A 20,634-nucleotide genomic window follows, 5' to 3' on the forward strand; every position below is an offset into this window, starting at 1 on the left:
CAAGATTAAGGGAAACTCTGTTTGGGAGGACTTAGAGGTGAGCTCTAACTTTTCATTTGTGGGGGGATTCAAGTGCCTCCTTCTCACTTGTGTCACTGCAGAATTTCCTTTACTCTAGAGGGCTTCAGATTTCTTTAAGATTTTATTCTAGCTGTGTTTTGCCAGACATAGTGTTTTCAGTTCTTTCTGCTGCCACACAGGAACACCTTCATTTGTTCGTATAGGATATAGCAGAGTCAGAGCCTGAGACAGTCTCAACTTTACATGAACCTCACCAACACTGGACCACTTGCTTATCCAGTCCAATCTCAGAAGGAGTCTTTGCTGCATCTGCAGTTGGCTATACCATATGCTTGAGAAGTTGTGCTTCTCTGAGAGGAATTTTCCCATAGGGAAGGACCTCAGACTATAGTCTTATTTTTGGACTGTAAATGAATTACCCACAATACTATAGCAGCTTCTTGGGTGATAACCCAATGAATATGATTTGTTCTTGTGAATCTGCCATGTGCGAGATGGTGTATCCTCAGAAGGCAGCGGGTTATTTGCAAAGATCTCTGCATTATCTTAAAGGTGCAAAGATGATCCTGAACCTGAGCCTTTCTGCAGGCAGAGCTCCAACGTATATAACTGAAGGACGTATCATGATGTTTACATGTCCTTAAATGAGAGTGCAGAGTATCTTAGGTAAATGAGAAAATACTGTGCAATGGTAGTGGGAGGACTCAGCTGAAACATGATGTATTAAGCTGGGCATGCTTCACCAAAAACTCTGTAGCAGTATAGTCCTTTCAGAAGTAGTTCTGTTGCTTTTAAGGAAGGTTGTTTTAAGGGCATGTTTTACTTTATGTGGCAGAAGTTCTGGTTTTGGTTGCTACTTCAGCATCCCCTGATGGGGGATGCTTATGGCACTAAGTTTGCTTAAAAATAAAGCAGTTCAGCCTGTGAGAAGCTAAATTATATACATTTAATAAATGTATATAATAAATCATATACATTTAATAAAGGGGGTCCCTCTTGAAATTCAAGTGGTTTGTGGCATGCAGAGGATCAGAGGAGATCATCAGATAGTCCCTTTTGGTCTTCAATGTGTCAATTCTAGGATACAAAGAGATTGTGTGGAAGAGAAGCAAAGGAATTCAGGCTAAAAAAGAAAACTGTGAAGTCTAAAGATAGACAATAAAGTCTCTTGTGCCAGTGTAGACTTCTCCATCATGATCTCTGAGGAGCAGTGGCTGGAGATAATTTTGTGCAATTCACTTGTTATCTATTTCATCAGGCAAACCACCAGCATAGATGTCTCATGATGCTCGTGGTTTCAAATGAGCAGTGATATAAAGGGTTGTACGTTCAGAGTTTTGTTGTTAACTTCATTGAGACAATGAGTGGATTTACAGTCTGAAGGACGGAAGATGTGGCCATGAGAGGAGCACAAGGCAATGCAAAAGGCAGTGCAAATGGTTGTATTGAAGCCCCTGGATGCCCACAGTAATTGAGCAGTGTGAGGATTTTTTATTATGCAGTGACCGAATATTTCTCAGAAAGTTCCCTTTCATGCTCCAAGTGGTCAAGGAACTGGAATATTTGGCAGATGTGACACTGAATCTCAGTTCATATTGGATTCTCTGCCTGAGAATGGATGGTCAAAAGTCAGATGTGCTCTCTATAGCTGGGATATAGACTTGTTGGGGAACCTGACAGATAATGATTGCTACATATAGCTTGTAACTGATTTTAGTTTTTTAAAGTTTTCATCTTTTATTACTAATTTACACTTTTACTGCTACTAGAAGACAGTGGTTTTCTTGTAGTTGCCGTGGCATTTAATTTTGTTTTTGTTGAAGTAAAAGAAATTGTTCTAGACCCAGCATAGGAGCAGGGGAATAGAAACCTCATTTTTCTTCAGTACCTGGATTCGTTATAAGTGGGATGCTTGATTTTGTGCGTCTCATATTTTGCAAATAAATAAGATAAGCCTTTGTTCTTAAACCATATTTTTTTTTCTGTTTGGCGTAAGTATGTCCCTTCTCAATGCATTTGTACATATCCAGCAAGCGCCTGCTGAGGCATAACTCCGACACCTGGAGCAGCTGTAACTACTTTCCTTGCTTTCCTAACTAGCAAGTGCTGCATAACAAAGCAGAAGGCTTCCAGAATTCTCTAGTCTCCCTTTTTTTTTTTTTTTTTCAATAACTAACATGGGTATCACAGTGCTTGATGATGTCACACAGAATAAATCCCTTGAGACAGTTTTAACTGATACATGTAAGCTTTTGAAATGGTATATTTTTCTTTCATGGCAAGAGCACATTTATAGTGGTATTTTCATAATTCTGTTTCAGATGAGAAGAAGCAGATGGTTGCAAATGTTGAGAAACAGCTCGAAGAAGCAAGGGAACTGGTACGTTTTGGATTTTCATATGTAAACTGCAAATTCCTAGGGAAAATAATAGGATCATTAGGGGTAACATTTATCACAGATGATGTCCTAAAAATACTTAACAATAACTAAATTAGAAAATGTAATCATATTTTTTAAATAGTTCTTATTTGAGAATATGAAATACCCAAGAGGAGTGTATCCGTTTTTAATCTTGTGTTAAGTGATTTAACGTTTGCATTATTGCTGTAAACTGTTACAGGCTGCTACAGGCTTTGAGTTGTGGATTATGTCTCTTACTTTAGGGAATTAATTAAATATTTACACACCTGGAGCATTTGGGGTTTTTTTGTCTTGTAGACCCATGCATCTATTTGATCTGTCTCATTGTCTTGTAGAGCAGTAGATCTTTTCTTCTCTTTTAACAAGTGAGGTATAAAGATATGTGGTTGGTTGAGGTCAAGGGGACAATGGTAGTGTGCAGTACTGATCTGAGAAGAGTATATATGTTAACCTATAATTAGTTAGTGGTCCACACTGATAGAAGAAAGCAATATGTGTTAAGCAGCTGTGACTTTTTTTTTTTTTTTCATTTTGTTCCCATTACAGCCTGCCATGTCCTCCATCTGGATGGAGTATAAAAGTAAAGTTTTGTAGATGTGGAGTAACTGAGCAAAGGTGTGGGTGACAGTTGAGATTGACTTTTTCCCACATGGCCAATATTTCCTTGCCTGAAGTTGCTCTTGGTTATTGCTTGTGAATGTGTTTGGTCTATCTAGTGTCAGAAATGTAATCTGACCCTTAGGGTAGGTAAAGGAAATTAGTTCTTGCTGAAAGTTCTTACGATTGAGCAACTTAAATCAATGGTTTGGTTACTAACTAAACAGTAATATTGAAATTCACTTTTTTAAGTGGCATGGAAAGAAAAAGGTCTCTAGAGTGTTTGTTGACATACCTTGTGCTTCTAGTTTAAGAATTGAATTAATCTTGTAGACCAGAGCATTGAAGTAACATCTGGGAGAGCTGGATCTTGGGATGACTCCCTGCAGGTTTACCCTGTGAGGATGGCAAGGCACCTAACCTCTCTGATTTGGTATTCTCAGTGAGAGACATGGTAAAATTACTGTCCCACCTCATGAGGATGTTCTGAAGATATATTAAGGCCTTTTGGGCACTTTCATATTCAAAGAGCTGAAAAAAAGTAAAAATCTAGAAATATTTTTCATCTTCTTTTTGCTACAATTTGACACAGTAAAAAGGTATAGCAGTAGACGGAAATTGTAGCAGGGGTGGTCTGATGAAAAATCATTCAAATTGGGTTTTCTACTCAAAGTAAGATTGGAAGGAGCAGAAATTGAGTTAATAGCTCATTACTTCTCTCCTTATGTCAGAAAAAGATCATCTAAATTTGTATTTATTATAAGATTAAAAAGTAAATCCTGTATCTGTATTTCCATCCTAATGATGATCTTCATTTAATGTACTGGCTTTTCTTTCACGCTTTTGTTTTAGATCTTGTTGCTAATGCTGCTAGACAGGTGCTTAATTCAATTATTGGCTTAAAGCAATTACCTAACATGTTTGTGATTAATGTCAAGGCTTGGGTTTAAAAATCAATTTGAACAAACCTGCTAATAACAGAACTGATTAAAAAGATCCTCTTTTAAACTAAAGGCTGCAGTAGAAAATAAAAATAAACCTAATTCCTCGCTACTGATAGTTTTCATACATTGTTTTGCTTCATTGTCTTGTCTAGTGAAAGCTGGGTTTAGCTGATTTTATTTTTATTTCCTACTTGGCTAGGAAATAGCACTCTCATGTATTATAAATATTATTGTAGAGATAATTTATTTACATTGACTAACCATTGATTGTTTTAAAACAGTCTGCTTTGTTTGGGTAAAATCACTGGTGTAATTGATTTGATCTATGTGCAAAACTGACACCGAAACTTTCAGACTCCCAGCTGCCTTTTCAAACCAGAGCTGTGGAGTAAGAGATCTCTGGAGAGAAATCCTGTCCTTCTACATCCTGTGTGGAGTATCTGAATGTTGTTTTTACCAGGTTTTTAAGCAAGGTGAATGTTGTGATAACCCTAGGGAAATTCTTTGAGTATAAAATCTACCATGTGCTAGAAGAGCTGGAATTAGCATTTTTGATTGAAATTCTACTTTTAAGAAGAAAAAGCTGTCTGTGTGTTATTTGCCTTTATGTTTTATGAGGGATGCACCACAAAATTGTTGTGCTGCAAATGCTAAATTATTCTTATCTAGACACTTGGCTTTTTAATAATGCTCATTAAATTTAGTGTTGCAAAGGCCAGGCTATTCTTATTTAGACACTTGTGTTTTTTAGTATAGATCTCTATCTTAGTTTCAGGACTTTAGAATCAGAATAAAACAGTGAAGCTTACAAATTTCATAAAATGATAGCAACTGTCCAGAGTGATTTCATGTGGAAAAGTTCCTGCAGGAGGGGGAGACTTATTTTGGGGTCCCAATGGACAGCAGCAGCAGCACTACCTTACTTTGTTGTATTTTTGAATGGAAATACCAGTGGCTGTTTTGCTTTATGCTGTATTCGGTGCTGGGAGTGTACGGAGTGTTGTTAGGAGCAAACCTACTAGGTTAAACCCATCAGAAGCCTTAAGGATGGGGACTGGTTTATGAATCTGGGCCAAAATGCTCAGCTTCATCACAGTGGTGGCATGTTTGAACACAAGCAATAACAGAAGTTTGAGCTTGTAGGTTTTCTAAAGAAAACTTGAGCTTCTACAGAAGTTTTGAGAATTAAGTGCCGGGTTATTTTTATCTTTAAGTAGAATTTAGCTCTATTCTTGCTTGTGTATGAAAAATATGATTTTATGACCAATAATATGAGGATTGAAAGTGAAGAGGCATGAAATTAGGTTGTATTTAGGTTCACACCTGCTTGGACCACTATCTTCTGCATGACTTTGCATGGAAATTTATCAGTCCAGCCACAAAGTGTACCAGTTTAATCTCATGATAAAAAAAAAAAAAAAGGCATTAGATGTTGGTCAGCTTAAATATGCATGCTTCATCATTGTTCCTTGGACCTTAACGCTCTCTGATATCGACTGCTTAGAACGAACGTTTTGGATTTTATGGACTATGGTCTGATCCTTTCTGCAAATTCTGTATTCACTGTGAGATGGTTTCATTTTTATATAATAGATAAGAATTGAGACTTCATTAAAATATCCTGACCTTGCACATATAATTATATAAATATAAGAGGAATGTTTTCTGTGTTTATAGAACATTTGAGATCAAATATGTTGAGATGAAATTGATAAGAAATAAGCCATTAATTCCAGCTATCGGTTTAATTTATAATACCCCTTTGGAAAGTTAAGCCTGAGCCAAAGAACTGGGTAGAATTAGAAACTGATTTGCATGTTTCAGTTCATTACTGACTATTTAATTAAAATCTGCTTTACAGTTTATTATTGAATATCATTTTGTATAATCAGAATAGATCAGGCGGGATGACTTCTGAGTATCTGGTAATTCCACTGATTAAATTCACATGCTTTTCTTACGATATGAGGATGAAATTTCAAAGTGTAAGCAAGCGATTACATAGGAGTAAACTGTAGCTGTCCCTTGTGAAGACCTGTAACCAGTAGCTTGGGACCCTAATTGAAAGGCATTTCTGTTCCAATGCCATATTGCTCAGCTGAGATCAGTAGGAGGTGAGTAAATATTGTTTCAGGTGCTTACAGCAACCAAGGAGAGATATTCTTTTATCTTTTTGAAGTAAGTTGGAAAGGTTTTAAAAGGCAGGTAAGGGAACCTTCAGCTGTGCAAAACAGAATTCCCGAATAGACAGCACCATGTAGAGGAGGCTCCGTGACCCAATGGGCAGGTAATTAGCAGGCAGCTTAGCCCTGGTTTATAACTGTTTTCGATTTTCTGTACCTCTGTGCCATATTCTTGCATTTCAGGCCCCTTAGTATTCTACATGGCAAGAATAAATAGAAAAGGCTTTTGAAAGATATGTTCTATCTCTGACGTTTTAATGCATTCAACTGTATACAAGTTCTTGAATAGTATTGTCATTAAACCCTGAAATTCAGCTATTTAATATACCTACATACAGATCTGGGATGTAGAGTTAGGCAGTCAGTTCAGGCTTTGTAATACTGCTGAGTAAGCAGTATTTAAAAGATCAAGAATTATTTTATTAAACATAGAGGCTGGTGGTAAATAAAACTTTAAACATGTTATATGCACAGACACATGTATATATACATGTACATGCATATATATACACACAAACATGTGTGTATGTGTATAAAAATAAATAAATTACCTTTTTCTGCCAAGGGTTTTCAAAACCAGACAGCTGGAAGGAGATAGGCTTTTTTCTGAACTATGCTCATTTGCAGGAAGTTATTTAACCTCAGTTTCACTATTTTCTTGTAATAAAATGTATTCATCACATTTGGAATTGAAATTCAGAAATGTTTGAGTAGAATCATTCCTTCTAAGTGTTAATAGTATTAACTTTGTCACTTGTTTGTTGACTTAAGGCTGTGTAAAGATTTTGATAATTTGTTTATATATTGCAGAATAGTCAACATTTTTCTTGGTAAAGAAGGAATGTTTCTTAGTATTTGTAAACAATTTAGATAAATTCATCCTTGCTTTAATTACCTGTTTGATTTACATGTCTCTTTATTTTTACTTACTAGCTTGAGCAGATGGAACTTGAAGTTCGAGAGATCCCACCTCAAAGCCGAGGAATGTACAGCAGTCGAATGAGAAGCTACAAACAAGAAATGGGAAAACTTGAAGCTGATTTTGTGAGTTTTTAACATATTACATAAAGAAGGCATCTATGAGAATTTTTAAAATATAATAATGCAGTTATTCGGGCAACTGAGAGGGTATTTTTGACTAGTGCAAGAGATGAGTTCTGCATGTATCTTGCTGTATTTGTGTGCAGATGAAAACCAAACTGGGAAGGAGAAGCTTTTGTTTTTGTTGCAGTCTCATACCAGTACTCAAGTTGCTAGCCTTCTTTCCCTTTGCCCTGGATCTGCATTGTTTCTGTGCCATTAAACATTGTGAGTGTTAATGCTGTAGGCAAAATAGTCAGCTTTTAATCCTATTTATCAAGGAATGACTGGTGGAACATCAGAATTAATACTTAAATTATAACGTAAGTATACTGTGAGTGGAAAATAATGGTTCGTTTAAGACAGCTTGTAGTAATGTGGGCAGTAACATGAAAAGCAATATAATCTCCAATCCATGAGGTTTTTAATGTAGTTTATCTCACGTGCACTTCATTTTTTAGTCTCTGTGATTTCTTTTCCATTGCACTTAGATTCTTCTTGACTTTTGTACAAATCAGTTATAAATACTACATTTTTCAAGTAACGGATGCAAACTAACAAGATTCCCTTGTCTAGGGGCTTCTGCTACAGTTATCAGTCCTTTTTTGTGACTAGGATTTGCATTGAATAGATTTACATAGAGACAAAACTGTTTCCTCTAAAATCCTGAAAAAGTTCAAAGGGATTGCAAAGTGTAAGAAAATGCTGTGTTAATTGGCAGCAGCTCAATTCCTCCAGGGTAGAGAGAAATAAATAACTAGTGGCGGTATTTTCCATTCACTGGAGAACAGTGAATTTTCTCAGGTTGCTGGCAGCAGTTTATTCCTTCAGGGGAAGGGAGTCAATGTTTATACCTGCAGCCAGGAAATCCAGCTGACTGTCACTCCTCTGTGCTTCTGCCAAGTTGAGGAGTCGCACAAAAATGTATTAATTAGAAGATGGTTGCAATTTTTTAAAGTTTGAGGAATATTAGGATAAAAGACTTGCATCAAAATTTTGAGACAATCTCAGGCTGTTCCCCTGTAGGAAGTGCATATGGCCCTGCTGGCTAAACAGTGGCTTCCAAGAGAGAGCAATTTCTGGACCAGTAGTGAACGCTGTTTATCTTCTCAGATGTGGGAGAATTTGCTGTTAGCATGTATTTGTGGCTGGCCTGATTCTCTATTTAGGCAGACAGGGGAATTGGTACTTCCATATTCCCAGTCAATAGGGAATAGAAGAGTTCAGAAGTGAACACTTTATGGAAAAGGAGAAATGAGCATGTGGGAGAAATGCATCATAGCACGAGGAGTTACATGATCGAAAGAACATAAGTTTGTGCTCAGAGCAAAGGAGCAAGAACAACATGAGAAAGAGGAAGGAACAGATCATAATAATGGGAAAAAAACAGCAGCCCAAACCCAAGGATGGCATTCATCAGAAGATGAATGAAAGAAAGTAGACTGAAGGATGGAGCAAAGTACTGAAAGAAAACAATGCCTATGCTTGGAAAAATCTCAGTTATATAGAAAATAGTGTTGTTACAACTAAGTTCCTTACATAATTCCAATTTCTAAGTACTAATATTTTTCTAAGTTTGTATGTGAGGGTTTGAGAATCTTTTGGGATTATTCTCCAGTCACATAGCAACTTGTTGGAAACTATATAACAAAATGATTCAGTTGTGAGTTCAAAGAGGGAAGAGGAGGAAGGAAAGGAAATGTTATTTTGACTCTATAAGCTGCACGGCTGTTGAAGGTAGAAGCTGAAAATATTCTGACCTGTTTGACTGTAAGCAAAGCATGTAGAGTTTATGTAAGAACTTTAGCAGACCTTTAGGGAAAGTAGATCTAAGTACTTTTAAAATTAATTCACTTCTTTAGATTAAGGGAAATTCTTAACTGGAAGTGATACTGGCAATTTCAGGTTATGATCAGCTTCCAGGTTTGCTGGTCAAGTTCTTGGCTCTTCCAAAAGGCACGCAGATGTGAGCTTGTGAAGTTAAGTGTTGTTCTTCATAAATGGTGTTGGAATCTCAGCTGGATCCCACTGTATTTGGCTTGGCATTTTCCTGTGTGAAGTAGCACTGCGCAGAGGACATTTCTCCATCATCTTGAAGTGTGTGTTTCATTTTAAAGAAATCATGTCTGTGAAATGAATTGCAAAAATTATATACCTCAATATACAGTCTTTTTCATTAAGTTCTATGTTTCAAACATGAAGTGAATGCAGAATGGGCACTTGTAGTTTTCTTTTATATTCATCATAATGAAACATGAGTTTTGATCTTGTGGTTATTTTCATGCCTTATAGCATCTTGAAATTTTGCTCTCACCCAAGCAGTCATGGAAGACAGCAGCACAGCAACATATTTAAAAGTTAGGAAAAGGAAACATGAGGGACACGGACTGTCCAGTCTTTACTTGCAGGATAGACAATATTAAGGTTTATTTGTGATATGTAATATCTAATTGGTGAGCTCTTGGGCAGTAGGTGTAATAATGACAAAGCAGTGACTATCACTTTAATATTATTTACTACATGGTGTGGCATCTTAATGAATATATAGTGTTTTTTTCTATGCACTTTACTATGCCAGAAGTATATTCTGAAAAATAAGGATTTAAGTTCAGTTGAGCTGTGCTTTGAAAAGTTACTCTGAACATGGCTTGTTCGTCTCTAAATTTGTAATCAAATAGGAACAAGTTGCAAATAGGAGATTTATTTCCCCTCATAGCTAATCCTTGTTATCTCGAGTCATGCCTTGATATCAGTCCTCTGCAATCCAAAGGTGTGTGTGGAGGCAATGACATTTACCCCATGCACTGTATTGCACACAGGTAGTTGGTAACCCACTAATTGCATTAAATCACAGCTGAGGAGAAAAAGCCACCTTGCTCCGTCTTGTCCCTCTCTCTTGGAGAGGAAAATTAACAAAGCAAGCATTGCACCTCAACTTAAGGTAGCAGTGGTTTCTGATGCTTGCCTCAGTGCTGTGCAGTATTCCGTGGGGAACAGATGCCTGGGGAGAAATATAAGAATAGGGCAAGTATAAAGTGATACTTCTTTGCAAAAAGGCTGTGTGCACCTCAAAAGGCTAAGTTTCAGGCTTGCTTACTGTGTGTGATAAACGTATCAAAACAGAATAAAACTGTTTGTTAAACCTTATGCTGTCTTGCTTAAGTTGCAGTTTTAAATCTTGGTTTTATTATCTTATTTTCAATAGTTTATACCAGTACCGCGCTTTTATAGCGGGGTTTCTCACCCGTTAGGTCACGAAAGCTGTAGTCCCAAAGCTGTGGTGACTCTGGGGCTTCTGCCCGGACCAGGCTTTCTGGGTTGCAGAGACTGGGGTAATGGCTCTATCTGGTGGTCCGAAGTGGAGTTGCAGACCACGTACTTGTGCTGTCTGGGTTGATAAAGGTCTTGGGATCACCTGCTAAGGAGTTCCTGAAATTTAAAACAATCTTCCTACGAGCGGGTCTTTTTCCTGCACCTACCAATGCACGGTTATGTGGTTTAAGCTTCTAAATATTTCGTTTTCCACTATTTCAGATGTAAAATGTCCGTGGTGACTGCCTGCATGAAGTAAATTCTGAATGCAACAAAAGCCCTATATTTTATTGCAGTCTGTTAAGTACATGGACTGTATTTTTTCAAATAAAGCATTTTTTTGTTAATTATTACATGGAAATAGCCACTGATTTTTAAAAAGTGGGGATATGCAGTGGTAAAAGGCTTTCCAAATACTATAAACATCCTTTGACCTGAATCTATCCCAGTTCATGTGAAACTAACTATATAAATTTAGCAAATGTGTGGTTATCTGCTAGCTTTTATATTCACCCCAAGGGTTCCATGTACTGCCTCAACGTCAGGGCACCATAAAAAAGAAAAAAAGAAAAGGCAGGCATTTTCTTGAAAAGCTTGCAGCTGAAGTATAAGGCATTCAAATAGATGGGGAAATATAAAAAAAAAGTAAGACCATATTACACAGTAATATTCCTATTACAAAAATGAGTACTACACAGTCAGTGCTGAAAGTGGGATGGGTATGTTCAACAAGGAAAATAGCCATCAAATAAAGGAGGAGGCATAGGAACTGTTCCTATTCTGTCATGGCAGCACAGAGGCAAATTTTACAGGTAGCATTTGCTATCAATCCAAGAGACAATACTCATTCCCTTTAAAGACTCAGAATTGGTACTTACTTTGGTTATTCTGACCTTCAACTTAAAAGCAAAAAAAAAAAAGAGGGGGAGCAGTCATAGATATATAGACAGATGCATTGTACAAAACTTGACTAAACATTTAAACGTTTTTGGTATTTAACAATAGCTTCAGTTCAGTAAATAGTGAAGATATATATTCACATTTCATACCTCATACAGGTTCTGTTTAAGATCATTGTTAAAATGGCAACTGCTGTTAAGCTTTAAAAACATTTAAGAAGATAAGCAGTGGAATTTCATTTGATAAAGTTAGCTCTTTTGTGTGACTCTGAAGTACCACCTGAGTCCAAAAGCTCACCTGAACAACAGCTATAGCTGTGTCAGTTATATTATGGCTGCTTTTTGCAAATACTGCTGCCCTTTTTTCAGGTGCAGTCACCTACTCAGACAGGTATTCATGTAGCTACAAGCATAATGAGTAACATTTGTCAAATGGCAAGTTAGTGGCCTGTGTCTTTATGGCCAGAGTCTTCCCTAACTTTGCAGTTTGAGCTAAAAGTTTAGACACTCAGCTGTCACTGCTGGATTATTTTGATTTATAAAGCAAAGCATTAATGCTTTGTAGCTACAAAATCATAAATCGTGTGTGGGACAGATGTGTCTATCTTCATAGTTGTATCCCAACAACGTTATTAAAAACAGGGAACCTGCTGTGTGTACACGTCATGTATGCACGTGCACCCTGCATGGGCAGGCATGCGTTCCTGTAGTGAAAACCTGTCTTGTTGACAAATTTGAAACTTTTGAAATCAGATTAGCTTTTGCTATGTGAGTAGTACAGCTCTTTTGAAGAGGGCTGTGGAGGATTTGTTTTAATGCACACAAGATTGAACTGGTTAAGTTTCAGAAGAAAGAATTTGAAATATCTGACTATGTACTTTGACAATCTAATTTTGAGAAGGCATTTTGTGAACAACAGTTCCTTCACTGTGCCATTTTTATAGTATAAGTAATCAGTCTTCTACACTCTACTCAAATTGCTCTAAACAGAGGCACTGGTTTTTTTCCTCTGTTCCTTTTCTAATAACTTCTGATATGATATTTGTTTGCTTGGCTGATGCTGAACATTAGGCCACCTTCTTTTCTATAGAGGCAAATTCCACGTTGTCTTCAGTTTGTTTTCACTTGTGTCCCCACCTTCGTGGGTTTGTGGTGGAAAAAGGTGGAGACATTTGACATTTTGCAATTACTTTATTTGTAATACTGCTATTTTAAATGGGGAAAAAGTGGTACAGAAAAGAATGTTCTCTTTTTTTTTTTTTTTTTTTTTATTGTAACGTTCAAGGCCTAAACTGAGTTTTTGATGAAAGAGGTGGTATAACTTAGATTCTCTGTAGTAAACTTGCCCTATTTACATCTTAATAATTTTTTATAATTTTTTGTGGAAGTATGGAGAAGGAAGGAAATTTATTTCATTATGGAATTTACTAGTGATGACATGCTTTTCACTAGAGGAAAGTGTGAAAGATGGAAGTTAACATGCTTAATTTGTAATTAACCTAAGGGATTATAATTCTCTTAACTGAGATTCCTGAGAGGCCAGACCAGCAAAGCACACCTTACCTCCTGGGTTTTGTAATTCTGTAGGTATTGCTTACAAAGAATCCTCCCATGTTTGGCCAATAAGATGCATCTCATAACACAATGTGTGAAGCAATAATATGCTGGGTAAGGGCAACCAAGCAGCAAATTTTTAATGTCAATAAAATGAATTCCTTAACTAGATTCTTCTCTCAACCAACTTCACCTTGATACTCGTAGGAAATTCTGTGTGTCTCTCTCCAGAGATGTTGGTTATCTGTTAACATGTAGGATAAGACTCTTGAGTTTTGTGGCATGCTGTTTGTTGGTCCTTCAGCAAGTCAGTAACTGTTACGGTGGAGTTGATGTACATGATTTTAAGAAAAAACAGTTTGGAGCACTAGACTTGGCCGAGTGATTACAAATAAAGGTGCTTTCAGGAAGTGATTTGGTGAGTCTGATAATGCTTGTCTGGCTGGGGGCTATGAATGAAAGGCATATTGACTCATACAGTGCTCTGTAAGCATTCATGCCTCTTTTTCTTTCTTCCTTCACACACAAAATGTTTCTGTATTAAATGAAGCTGAAAAGTGGTCTATGGCAGAATGAAATCCTTCTGTAAAATATGTTTTAAGGTATGCAATAGAAATTCAGCACGACATCAGCTCTGCCTTTTTCACTAAACATGCTTTCTCACCTGGCTGTCTTTAGACACGTCTGGATGCCAGCCCTCATCAGTCTTTTCCAGGTAGAGAACTATCATTTCTCTATTTACCATGTAATTTGTTCTTATGTTAGAGCTCCTACTTCTCAAAGTGGTAGAATTAAATCTGTTTGCTGTTCTTCCTAGCAGATAGTGGAAGAAGCTATGTCCACTCAAAATTACTTCTAGCAAGGTGGTGAGTAAAGTGACTTCATACACAGAAAGTGAGTGGTGTTTTTTGGGGGGACAGAAGGAGGAAGACTTTCTCACTTTCTTGCTGATTTCTTATTCTAGTCAAGTGATACTCCCTTACCTGTCATGCAAAAAGAAGCAAGCTGTCATTGTCCTGCTTTTGATAGCAGTAGTAATAAAGGTTCTGCAGTTGGAACATAGGTGTGGGGTGCGATGACAAATAAGCAGAACAGAGCGTATCACACACTCCCTTCATTGCATTGCTCACCTGCACTCATATAGGTAAAAGTTTGATTTGATTTCTGTCATGAGTTAGAAACATAAAGATTTCAAGAAAAAAACAGCAGACAAGCTGAGCAAAAAACCCCATCATTTAACATGCTTGCTTTTCAGACTACAACTCCACTCTCAAGTTCTTTAATGTGTTATTACTCTTTTTTTTTTCCAGATAGAGCGAGGCTAATTTGTGTTTGACTGCAGAATAGGGAGAGACATGTGCTGCTAATAAAGCAAAAAAAATAGGGAGAAGCTACCGGTTTGACACTGGAAGGATTAATTATAGCCCTTTTCAGATTTCTTGATTTGTTTGTTGAGGGAATGACACTAGATGGCACTGTTTGTTTGCAAAGCAAGTCCTTTTTTTCTTTTCTTTTTTCCCCCCTTCTTTTTTTCCCCTGTTTCTTTTTTTCTTTTTTTGCTTTGGTAGTAACTGAAATTACTGTTTCATGAATAAAATATTTCTGGTGGGATTTGCATTTCTATATTGGCTGAAGATACTGTGTTGAATGTTTTATTAACCAGCCCAGTGCAACTGTCAGCCTATTAAAGAGATCCAATGGACCCTGTTTAGCTAAATAAACTAAATAAATCCAATTCGTCAAATTGTGTTCCTGGCTGTTTATTTTCCATTCTTTTGATGTACAGTTTATTTTAAGTTAAAGCCACATAGTTTTAAAAATTAATGTGAAAATAGGATTTAGTGCTTGAAACATGAGGAGATTAATTGCCATGGTCAAAAATAGCTTTCCTTTATGGTGAAGTTGCCTTCTGGTAAATGGTGAACTTTTTATTGGTGACTGATTAACTGTCCCATGCCAAAAATTAGTTTGGCAAATGAGTGGTTAATGGCTTTTTTTGCCTGCTTGCTGAGATCTGTTGCTTTCATGAAATGAAACTTGAAATATAAGCGCTGCTGTTAAAAGTAGCTATTTCCACCCAACTTCAAGAGGTTTGTGCTTCATCTTGATATTTTCTCAATCAGAATTCAAGGGGAAATTTTTATATGATCATTACATATTAAACACTTGTTGAAATTCTGATTGCATCATAGGCAAATATTAGAGTGTAAAAAAATCTCTTTGCGTAACTGAATGTATTGTATGTCTGGTTGTCAAACAGCTGTCAAACATTACAAATAGTAGCATTCATTATATTCTGCTAGTACAAATAATACTTTAGTTACCTTGGTTTTTGCTGAAAACCTTTGCCATAGAGTAGCAGGAGACAGGCTATAAATTTATGGTAATGTTATTGGCATAGTAAAAATTCTTCTGTGCCAGTTAAAAATTCCAGTAAATGTATTTTAGATTTGTTAATAAGCAAATTGAAGAAACAGTGATGGTTGGATTCTCTCTTTCTTTCTGATGCTTTCCATAGCTGCTTTTATGTGTTAACTTTTGTGTGTTTTCCAAGAAATTGAAGTTGTCAAGTATCATGTTTTACATAGTTTTATTTTTATAATCTCGGATTTCCAAAAGTGGAATACTGAAATTTAGTGCAATAGAAACACAGTTCGGTTGAATTTCAGTTTTGGCTTTTCTCTCAAGAATTGTACTATAATGGATTAAAAAGTCCTTGTGAAGAGCTAACATGTTAGTATGAATTTGATAGTGTCAGGCATTCTTAAGGAAAATCAGTCAGTCAGTTCATTACATCCTTTTTTCTTACAAGTTACAGTTGAATTTAACCAAAATTGTACATTTTTGCTGAGACCCCTCCCCAAAACTCTAACCCAAGAACAAAGTAGATATTTATGCGATGTCTTCAGTGTTGGATAGAGTGCTATTTCCTTGTGTAGGTAGACTTTCATTTGCCCTGAAAAATATTAAATGTCTTTAATATTTACAACTTGCAATATTTTAAAATGCTATTTAATAACTAAACCACACAATGTTAGCCTGTTTTCTCTCTGATAAAACTTTCCTATTTTGTGCTCTAAGCCGGTTCTTTTTAACATACCAGTAGTAAACACAGAAGGAACTTTATGGTTCTTTAAAACCGGCTAGCACAGGTAAAAGGAGATGGACTTTTACAACAGTGAAGATGTTGTCTTGTTTCTGGCTTAAGACTTAGTGAGGAAGGAATATAAAGCAAAAAAATGCTGCTGGAAGTGTATTAGAATGATCCCCCCCTCCCCGCACTACTTGTAATGTTCTTTACTATGTGAAGCATATGGAAAAGTGTGAATATCTCTGTTCTTTTGTTTGGTGAGTTTTTATTTGTATTCTGCATTCATTTAGTAGTCAGTCCCAAGTACAGTCAGCTTCCCTTAAAGCTGCTGTAGAAACCACAACAAAAAGTGGTTCTTGGCCAAAAAGTCTGTTTAAACTTGCTGTTCTTACTCAGTTGGGGAGGAAATCCCTGCAAAGGCTAGATCTGTAAGTTGTATGTTTGACATTTTAATGCTTGTATACATTTATTATAAGTGGATCAAATATGGCACCTCCCTTACTTTTCATTTGCTTTTTATAAACTGCCTTTAGGGTGCCAGTGCTAGGAAAAATAAGCCTTTTCCAATATTTAATAAATACTGCAGAGGTTTCACCCCTAAAAGAGCTGATCAATGAAAATTAGTGTAGAAGTCTAAAGAACGGATATTAAAAAGGAATATAGCAGGTGGCTTCTGGAATCAGCAGTAGAACAGAGTAATTTTTCCTGCTATAATAACATTTAACCATTTCTGTTGGTGTCATGGTTTAACCCCAGCCAGCAACTAAGCCCCACACAGCTGCTCACTCACTCCCCCCGCGGTGGGATGGAGGAAAGAATCAGAAGAGTGAAGTGAGGAAACTCGTGGATGGAGGTAAAGACAGTTTAATACGTAAAACAAAAGCTGAGCACACAAGCAAAGCAAAACAAGGAATTAATTTACTGCTTCCCATCGGCAGGGAGGTGTTCTGTCATCTCCAGGAAAGTCGGGCTCCATCACGCATAATGGTGACTTGGGAAGACAAATGTCATCACTCCGAATGTTCCCCTCTTCCTCCTTCCTCCAGCTGTATATGCTGAGCATGATGTCATATGGTCGGGGATATCCCTTTGGTCAGTTGGGTCAGCTGTCCCAGCTGTGTCCCCTCCCAGCTTCATGTGTGAGAAGCAGAAAAGGCCTTGACTCTGTGTAAGCCCTGCTCAGCAATAACGAAAACATCTCTCTATTATCAACACTCTTTTCAGCACAAATCCAAAACATAGCCCCATACCAGCTACTATGAAGAAAATTAACTCTATCCCAGCTAAAGCCAGCACAGATGTGTTTAATGAAAAAAAGGTTTTTGCTAACTAAATATTTGGTGCCTGGTGTAAAAAGAAATTGGGGAATGTGTGTGTGTGGGCTCTGCATATTTCCCACTGAGTGGCATTTGTGCTTACTTTCTGAATACCCACAACTTTCCAACATGTCCTTAGTTTGCTTTTTTATTTTCAGAGAAATTAAGACTAGAAAGAATAAGAGTAGTGTTTGCCAACTTACCTTCCTCGTCAGCATGGAAGCATGTTAGGTAGACTTTTGGAAAACACTGAATTACAATTGCAGACTTTGTACCTGTTTACTAAAGACTCAAATGTGAATTATGGCAGGTCAAAAAAAAGTCTTGTATTGTGTTTGGTGAGTCTTGGCTTGGACCTTAGATAGAAAATGCTCCTGCATTATGAAGATAGCACCTTCCTTTCCACTGATTCATGAGTAGAAGACTTTGAGCCACTATTAAATCGAACTGTAACCTCTGATGGGGTGTATCACCAGACAGGAAAAAGTGGTATTTGATATTTGATTTAAGAGAATAATGGCATTAATATCAAAGCAAATTCTCTTACTTCAAAATTTTAAAAGTAACTTTCCATAATGATGGTTGGTATTCTGGGATGTGTAACTGCAAATATTTTGACACAGGGATCCCTATTTGTAGAGTGTGTAGCACAAAAGGGTTTCTCACCCATGGGTACAGCTCTTTGGCACTGTGAGTGTTAACTAAATAGATCTATGCAGAGAACCTAGTTGTTATGTTGATCTGTTTCTTATGATTATTTTTGTTTTATTTGTTTAAGAAATATAGATTAGTTTCAATATTATGGATTGTTCCGTTAGCAGCTGTCTTTGAAACTACTGGTTTTCATTTGTTATAATTTCTAGCATCCTTAAGAAAAGACTGAGAAGTATTTACCTAGGATTAATGTGGTTGGGAGTAAAATTAATAATGCTAAGATGGGGTCTTAACTATAGTTCTAGAAATTATTTTTAGTTAAAAAAATGATTTGTAATGACTGCATTTTTGTATTGTCTTATAATTCAATGTTACTAATACCCCTGAGTGACCATGTGAGTTCCTCTTCTTTCTGCCCAGTCTTCAGGAGAAATCACTCTGTGGTTCAGTTGTGTAAGCTTCCCACAAAGTTAGTTCAGTCAACTAAATCAAGGTAAAAAGTTACAGAAAGGTCAGGATTAAGTTAGGGGTTGCTAACCTGAATCGCTTTCCCAGCCTTTTTAAGCCCTTAGTGCTCCTTTTGTCTTTTTCTCACCTTCTGTCATGTTGTCCTCCTGTTAGATCTTTATTTCAGTTGAAGACACCTGGGCTGCATCTTTCTTCTGACCCATACTTGGAGTCAGTTTCAAACGTGTTATTAAGGTCCTCTTCTTCCATTCATGAACTACACATCCAGCATTCAGCAATGCAGATCGGTGGCTCAGCACTTATTCCCTCTAGAGATCTTGGTTTAAAATGCATGAATTTTAGAATGAGCATAAGGAAAATCTGTTCCTCTCCCTCCCCGTTTTCATTTTTCTTTTTCTGCTTCTCTTTCTGGGACAAACTTTAAAAGTTTTTACTTTTAATTTGTACCTAAAAAGTACTTTGTTGCTAAGGTCATCTGCTGAGTTCCCTTCTCTCATAATATAGGACCAGTTTGCAAACCATTTGTATGTTTTAAAAAATGTCTTAGCTGAGGACTTTTCTCCACCTGGGGCTTCACATACAGTGGTGGTGTTTGGTTTGGCAGTACTGTGATTTTGAAGTGAATCCTCCAATTTTCCTCACGTGCTGCATGTGAGTCTGACTAGGATTGCTTTTTGAGGAAAATTAACTGGAAACTCCATTTCGGGTGTGCACAAACACGGATATAAGGGTCCAAACCAAAGACTGCTGTTTCGGACAGCTTTGAACCATGTTGAAGTGAGGGTGTTTGGTCTAAGGACTGGTCTAGATCTATTCTGCGGTAAAACCTGAAATCATGTACATTGCAGTAACAATAGTGGTAAACCTGTTCTGATGTAGTTAAATATATCCTTTTGAAGCAAGACCTTTTAAGGTCCTTCCTTCCTTTGTGGAAGGTTTGGACCCTTTGGAAATTTCCATTCCCCTTCTCATACCATATTTCAAACAAAGGAAATCAGGGTGCATGCTTCTGTAGCCTGAAGTCTGGTTATTAGTAAATTTGGAAATTGTCTTTTTGATGAGTTTGATTAGTATGTAAAGATCACTATGGTGGATCATGTGTCAGTGCTTTCATCTACTTGTTATTTGAACAGAAAAACAGTCTCTGGTTTTTTTTTGTCTTATCCAATGCACTTTCAAGGTCTTCAGCATTAAATTTCTGATATCAGCAAAGGATTAGTGGCTGATTTTGTGCCACTTATGATTTTCCATATCTGGGTCCCCAACTGTACTCACTGCATTTGTGATTTTGATGCAAAAGTGACATTCCTGTTATATAAGCAACAGGAAATCCAAATCAGGTCTTTGAGAGCACATTCAGCATGTCTGGTGTATTCTAAGAAATTACTATCCTCATCCCTGCCAGGTAAGTTTTACAGAGTAGTTAAGAGGCTGTGGCATGCCATACTTTTTGATGTTCGTAATATCAAGTCCTAGTATCAGCTTGGCTGTATAATAATAACATCCTTCTCCATGTCATATGCTGAGGTGTGGAGTGGGACTTGCTGAAGAAAAGCCTTTTCCAGCAAGGAGATGCTGTCAATGAACAGTCCATTCTCTATTCCCTCCCCCACCCCCCACCTTTAAACTCTTCTGTGCTCCTGGCTGTAATTTGGCCTGGGTTTGGCTTGGGCAGGAGTGTTTGAACTAATCTATACAATAGAGTTTATTCTTGCATTCAGATAAATAAAGTGGGTTGGTTTTTTTTCCCTAAAGAGCAAGCTATTGCAGTCTGACTGGAATGACTCACTGACAAGGTGTTTGGCTGTGTAGTGACTGGGGGGATGAAATCCTTGAAATGAGGCTGTGCTGCCCTCTGCTACATTTTTTGGGGGAAGTATCTAGGAAGAAGTGAGAATAGGTTGTCCTCCTGACATTATAAACAAAGAAGGTGGACCTTTGATAGTAGCAATCCTCTTGAGGGAATTGAATCAAGCACCTTCTGTAGAAAGTGAAAACAAACATTGCTTTGCTCAACTTCAGAGTTGTATTCAAAGTTTCTTGTGCCTTGTATTTTAACTTCTGTGGGCTTAGTATATTTTAGATCAGAAGAA

The 20,634-nt window shown here is 37.0% G+C and overlaps 1 protein-coding gene across 5 annotated transcripts in view; it reads left to right on the top strand.

Moving 5' to 3' along the window:
* Positions 1–20,634, top strand: part of VTI1A (vesicle transport through interaction with t-SNAREs 1A) — a 277,183-nt gene that overhangs the window by 6,076 nt on the left and 250,473 nt on the right. For all 5 annotated transcript variants that reach the window (XM_074831281.1, XM_074831278.1, XM_074831282.1 and 2 more), the window contains exons 2-3: positions 2,343–2,401; positions 7,101–7,211. In XM_074831281.1, coding sequence (XP_074687382.1) covers positions 2,343–2,401; positions 7,101–7,211 — 170 coding nt within the window. The remainder of the gene's footprint in view (positions 1–2,342; positions 2,402–7,100; positions 7,212–20,634) is intronic.

Source organism: Strix aluco, chromosome 7 (genome assembly GCF_031877795.1).
Source record: "Strix aluco isolate bStrAlu1 chromosome 7, bStrAlu1.hap1, whole genome shotgun sequence".
In the NCBI taxonomy this organism is placed as follows: Eukaryota; Metazoa; Chordata; class Aves; order Strigiformes; family Strigidae; genus Strix; species Strix aluco.